This window comes from Bos indicus x Bos taurus, chromosome 5, assembly GCF_003369695.1.
Source record: "Bos indicus x Bos taurus breed Angus x Brahman F1 hybrid chromosome 5, Bos_hybrid_MaternalHap_v2.0, whole genome shotgun sequence".
Classification (NCBI taxonomy): Eukaryota; Metazoa; Chordata; class Mammalia; order Artiodactyla; family Bovidae; genus Bos; species Bos indicus x Bos taurus.
Window position 1 is genome coordinate 6,644,579 of NC_040080.1, and position 6,000 is coordinate 6,650,578.

Sequence of the window (6,000 nt, forward strand, 5' to 3'; positions counted from 1 at the left end):
ACATCTTCAAAGTCCCCTGCCCCGTGGGGGTCCTCTAAGCCTTGCCTCGGACACTGGGCGCCCAGCACACAGGGTTGGCAGACCAGGGCAGCGTTGTGCCTCGACAATGAGCCCCCAAACCCCTGACCAAGTTTCCCATAGGATGTGACTTTCTGGAATGTGCAGCAGCCGTCTGACCTAGCATAAGCTGCTTGGCCCATCTGAGCCTCCATTTCTCCTGCTTTAAATGGGACGAGCATAGGGCAGTGGGCATGGCAACCCACTCCAGTATTCTTGCCTGGAGACAGAGGAGCCTGGCGGGCTACAGTCCACGGGGTCGCAGAGTCAGACACGACTGAAGCAACTTAGCACGCATAAGTCAGTAGGAGCATTAAAGGAGGTACTTTTGCAAAGTGCTTAGGATCACGCCTGGTCCAGAGCAAGCAGCAGTAAAGTTTAGCCACTGCCATTCCTCAGAAAGGACAGTGCCCATAAGCAAAGGCCTTGGACAGCGAGCCCCTTACCCGTGGCCACCTGTGTGGTTCCTCTCTGCAGGAGATGCTTCCCGCACTCCTCACTTGCGTGGCTGTTCTTTTTCAGTAACCTGGGGAAGAGGGGACACTGGGTGCCTGGGGCGGGGGCGGGGGCCCAGGTGGAAGGAGAGGAAGGTGCGGGAAGGCCACCCGCCAAGGACACGCGCCTGCACCAGTGGGGATGTTTGCCTCAGTGCTGTGAGTGTGCGTGTGTCTGTGTGTGGGGGGGTACTGGGCGTGGCAGAGAGCTTGTGGAGGGGTGGGGCAAAGGGCACAGCTACAGGGTGGGGTGAATGAGGGCAGACAAAGTCCCAGCCAGGGTGGCTAAGGAGCGCCAGTGAGCACACAGAGAAACAGGTGTGCTGCAGATTTGGGACTAGGAGATGGAGCTTCCTCCAGGCCCCAGAGACTTCCCCCCTCGGTGGTCCATAACTTCCCCAGATCTCTGACTCCCACCGGTCCCACCTGCCACTCACCTCTGCAGCATCTCTTCCGGGCTGACCACCTGCTCGGGCTTCCTGGAGGCCTCCACCTGCAGCACGTGCTCTATGGCCCTCCGCTTGTAGGTCAGCAAGTTGTCCATCTCCTAAAGGCCCATGGGTTCTGCTGGGCGGGCGGGGACCCAGTTCCTCGCCCAGCCGCACCCTCCACTCAGCGGCACACCCTCTTAGCCCGAGAATACTCTGAACCCGAGAGAGGCAGGGCGCAGGATCAGCCCCTGCCAGTTAGCCCTGTGACCTGAAGCAAGTTGTCCACCTCGGTCACAGCCACCCAGCCCAGCCTGCAGCCCGGGAAAGCTGGAGGGGTCAGGCTGAAGATGGAGGGGAAGGGAGAGCTCTGTTAACTGCCAAGTGCTTTGCAAAGGTGCACTATTAGGGTCCAACTGAACGGCAAGTTCATCTGTTCTAATTGACACTCTCACACTACATGGTGGAGAGGAACTTGCGGAGCGGGTACAACCTAACTCCAGTGCACCCATTTCCAGCCCAGCTCACTCTCAGCACGGCCTGGCCTCGTCCAAGGCCTACTGCCTGGAGCAGCAATGGGAAGTGACACCTCCATCCACCCCGGCAGGAGCAAAGAGTCACCAGAAACTCCCAAGGAAGCCCCCTGGGGCACGGTGTTTGTCAGCTCAGTGGGTGAAACCAACAAGGACTCCAGAGTGGTGGTTACCACAGTCTCGGAGATCCTACTGTAACCCACGAGCTCTCCACTCACGCAATGCACTTATCGAGTGCTTACTGTGTGCCAGTACTGGGTGTGTGGTGGTAAAGAGACAGCTGTGGTTCCTGCCCTTACAGAATCTGTGGACATCTTATGGACAAGAAAACTGAAACTGATAAAGGAGCTGTGTGAGGCTAAGCCCTGGGAACAGGAAGACTCCCGTCAGAGCTGGAGGGTGCGTCCACATCATCTAGTCCAGGGGACCCCAATCTTCCTGGTACCAGGGACCAGTTTCGTGGAAGACAATTTTTCCTTGGACCAGGGTGGGGGAGGGAGACGGTGTCAGAATGAGTCAAACGCTTTACACTTACTGTGTACTTTATGTCTATTATTATTACAGCAGCTCCACCTCAGATCATCTGGCATTAGGTCCCAGAGGCTTCAGACCCCTGCCCTAGTCCAACCTCCTCATTGTACAGGTGAGGAAACTGAGGCCCAGAGAGGCAAACTGACCTGCCCGGAGTCACACAGCAGGGAAAATGGCAGAGCCAGGACTCAGATATAGAGACAGCCCTGGTGGTCGTCACTGGTGGTGCTGGTGAGAGGGGTCAACGCTTTGCCCACCAGTCCCTACTCAGGCCTCCTGTGTGCAGTTGTGTGGTGCGTGTACACTGTGAGGGCACTTGAGTGCAGGTGGGCCTGCCCAACTGTGCACCCCTAGGGCCTCCTCAGCCCACTGCTCCTCCCCTCTCCCACCCCTGCCTGGCCTTCTGCAGACTCCAGGCCACAAGCAGGGCCTCCAAGGATGACACAGGCCCGTGACCCTGTTCCCTGCCCAGTCCGAGGGAATACGTAGCACAACCCTGCCCTCAGGGGCGGTGGGGGTGGGGAACCCTGAGCCCTCTTGTCCAGCGTCTGCCACCTCCTCCTGCTTCCCTGGTATCTGCCAAGGTGGGCAGGGCTGAGGACACTATATGGGACCCGGGTACCCCAGTGACACCATGTGCACAAGCCCCGTCCTTACGTTTGTGTCCAGGACAAATGGTAAGGACTCCAGCAAGATGAGTTTATCCACCATCTCGGGGAAGATACAGGAAAACTATGATGCGACACCGAAGACAGGAAGCATGAAGAGGAGAGGAAGGAGAAGGACTCAGACTGTCCCCTGGGGACACTGGCGTTCGGGTGGGGACAGGGTACTGACCACTAGGCCACCAGGAATCTCTTATCCTTTCAGGGCACCTTTCTCTCCCCTCCTCCCCACAGTCCACACCCAGCATTGACCCCGGTGATGGCTGGATTCTCCAGGGTTCTCTGTGACAGAGGGGATGGGCAGTGGAAACACTTAACTCCATCAGGAATGTCCTCACAATAGTGATCATCATGGGTCCTTCCAAAGGAAGCTGGCACAAGCCACTAATGCACTGCCTGCTCCTACTCTTTACCCCTTCCTGCTCCTACTCTCCTCATCCCACCGGGAGGAGGGGCCAGAGGTGGTCACTGCAAAGCCATCTACTCACCATTCCACCCACAGCACCACCTGGGGGGACAAAAGAGTATTTGGCGGATATCCCCCAGCTCTCCAAGTCCTACCAAGACTCCTTCCCAGAGGTGGACCTACCACCAGCCAGGCCCCCCAGCTCCTGTCTCCCACCAGCAGGCGGGGCTCTGCATTCACCATCAAACTTGAGGCTCCCTCTCTGGGGCCACGCGGCCCCTACATCGGACCTGACTCTGTTTCCCTTCTCAAATCAGGAGACAACGGCCATCCATGGGGCCACCTGTCCCTTAGGGGGTTGCCTGAGGCCACTGGGCATGGTGCCCACGGGTCAGTGTCTAACGAACTCCTTTATATCTTCTTGCAGTTCCCAGGGGTGCAGGGAACCTGTGTACTAGTCCTCTCCCTCTCAGCCCCACAGCTTGAGACCAGCGCACTCACCAAAACTGTGGCCCAGGAGGGAAAACCGGTTCCATTTCAGGGCTGAAAAGACATGGAGCCAGGTCGGGGTGGGCCCAGCCTCCCCCACCTGCCCTCGGCCCCGCAGTCCCTGTGCCCTGGGATGCTCCACTCAGGAAACACCCTGAAAGGGCCCCCAGGGGCACTGAGGGGTTGGAACTCATGGGAAGAAGCGAGCTTTCTCCAGCTTGCCCAAAGTCACCCATGAGTTGCTGGCAGAATTAGGGCCAGACCCCAAGGCACTCTCAGGCCAGCGTTGCTTCCTGGCCATCACACCCCATTCACAGAGCACCTCCCCAATTCCCTATACCACCCCACCCCCGACCCCCACAGACAAACACACAGGCTCTGTCTCTTGCTCACCTGCCGCGACTCTCCGGACCTCACTCACAAAGTTTTGATAGTGATACGGGAAACCTGGGCTGTAGTGGGATGAGAGCCCATGACCCCCGAAGTCCATGGCAACATAATTAAAGTCTGAGACAGAGGGAGAGGGTGGGAGGGGGCATCCAGGTCAGCCATCTCCCCCACTCCTGATTCTCCTACAGACCCGCTGCCTTACCCCATGGCTTCCCTTCAGCCCCCAGGCCCACCTTTTGGGAGAAGAGGGATGAGTCTGTCAAAGGAGTTGGCATTGTCCAGCCACCCGTGAAGGCAGAGAACAGGGGTGGCTTGATGGGAACCCCAGGCTTTGGCTGCAATGTGGCCCCAGGGAACAGCGAGCTTCAGCTCTGAGATGAGACCTGAAATAAAGAGCCTGATGTGAGTGTGTGGCTACCTGGAGGACGGAGAGGTAAGCTGGGTCCACTGGGTGAGGAAAAACCTTGGGAGGGCTTCACAGTAGAATTTTGTAGAATAAGTTGGGGGTGGGGGTTAGCTAGGCCTGGGCTCTGTAACTTCTGGCTGTGCGACCTGGAGTAAGTTACTAAAACCTCTTGACCCAGTTTTCTTTACTGTAAAACTGGAGTAAACAGAGTAATAAGCAATGGCCAAGGTTTTCTAAGCCTTCGCGGAGGGCGCGATGGGGTGGCCCATCTCCCCACATCTTCACAGTAAGTTGGAACACTCTCGCCCTCCCTTCCCAAACCCAGAAGCTGAGGCACAGGAAGTGCAGTCCATGCCCTAGGTCACACAGGGGCAATCAGGTGGAGCTTGGATTCAGCGCGGGCGGCGCGACCCCAGGCCCCTTGCCCTGACCCCCGGGGCACCGGCCCGCTCAGGTCCGGCTGCCTCCTATAGGGCTGACCTTTGCACCCGCAGGCGCTCCTGGCCAGGCCTGAGACACGCGTGCCCCCAGAGCCCCCGCGAATTTGCTTCTCTAACTTGGGGCTCCCGGAATCCTGAGAGACCACGTGCGACCCATTCTCGGGGCCCCACCCTCGCGCCGGTGGGACTGGGCCTGCTCTGCAGGCTGCAGACAAGGACGTGCTACCGCCGGGAGGGCGGCATGCCCACCCCGCTTCCGCGGTCCCAAGCAGGTGGGTGGCCTCGCCCATCCCACTCCGGTCTAGGGAGCCCGGGACTGCGGAGCCTCACCCATCGTTCGCGTCCCTAGGTCGCACGGAGGCCGTCACTCCAGCTAAGTCTCCCCGCGTGCGACAGACACCTGCGTTCTGGCTCTGGCTCCTAGGGAGCCGGCCCCGCCCCGCCCCGCCCCGCCCCGCCCCGCCCCGCCCCGCCCCGCCCACCAATGGTCGTGGCCCGCCCCGCCCACCAGCTGTCGTCCCCGCCCCAAACCCGCCTCGGCCCCGCCCATAAACGGCCTGTCCGCTCTGCCCCGCCCCCGCCCACCAGGTCCATTCTCCCGCCCCGCCTTCGTCCCCGCCCACCAAAGGCCTGCCCCACCCCGCCCTCGGCCCCGCCCACCAAAGGACAGTCCCGGCCCGGCCCGGCCCGGCCCCGCCCACCAGCGGCCGTTTCCCTCCGCCCTCGGCCACGCCCACCAATGGTCGGCCCCGCCCCCGCTCCCACGTGCAGAACTTCCGGCGGGCTGGCTGGATTCCTGCCGAGACCTGATCCCCGATCGTGCTTGCAATGGGAAGCCCCCACGTGCCCACAGTGGGGCTGAGCGCTCAGCTGTGAGCAGAACGGTGGGGGAGCCCGCGGGCTCTGGCCAAACGACCTCCAAAATCTTGGGCTGCACCCAGGGCCGTGTCGCAGGTAACAGATCTGGACAGATGGGACCAGACCCTTGCGCAATCCCCGTGGCCATCCTTACACCTGCGCGGGAGCAGGAGCTGGAGAAGGCCCAGGAAGCTGCCCCAGCGATCGGGGCACCCCCTGGGTCCTCATGGACCCCCACTGGAGGGCTAACTGCCTCCATTGTGTTCTCACGGTGTCCTGGGGTCTTCAAGGTGTCTGGCACGA

The 6,000-nt window shown here is 60.5% G+C and overlaps 1 protein-coding gene across 4 annotated transcripts in view; it reads right to left on the reverse strand.

Annotated features, from left to right (window-relative positions):
* The window catches only part of SERHL2 (serine hydrolase like 2), a 21,080-nt gene extending 15,811 nt beyond the window's left edge, over window positions 1-5,269 (reverse strand). For 2 of the 4 annotated variants that reach the window (XM_027540608.1, XM_027540612.1), the window contains exons 1-8: window positions 5,170-5,269; window positions 4,227-4,376; window positions 3,997-4,110; window positions 3,616-3,657; window positions 3,197-3,216; window positions 2,701-2,775; window positions 989-1,098; window positions 504-583 (exon numbers count right to left, since the gene is read on the reverse strand). In XM_027540608.1, the coding sequence (XP_027396409.1) occupies window positions 504-583; window positions 989-1,098; window positions 2,701-2,775; window positions 3,197-3,216; window positions 3,616-3,657; window positions 3,997-4,110; window positions 4,227-4,376; window positions 5,170-5,173 (595 nt within the window). In that variant the 5' untranslated portion in view covers window positions 5,174-5,269. The remainder of the gene's footprint in view (window positions 1-503; window positions 584-988; window positions 1,099-2,700; window positions 2,776-3,196; window positions 3,217-3,615; window positions 3,658-3,996; window positions 4,111-4,226; window positions 4,377-5,169) is intronic. The other 2 variants (XM_027540611.1, XM_027540609.1) reach the window with 2 other exon arrangements.
* Window positions 5,270-6,000: the final 731 nt, after the last annotated feature.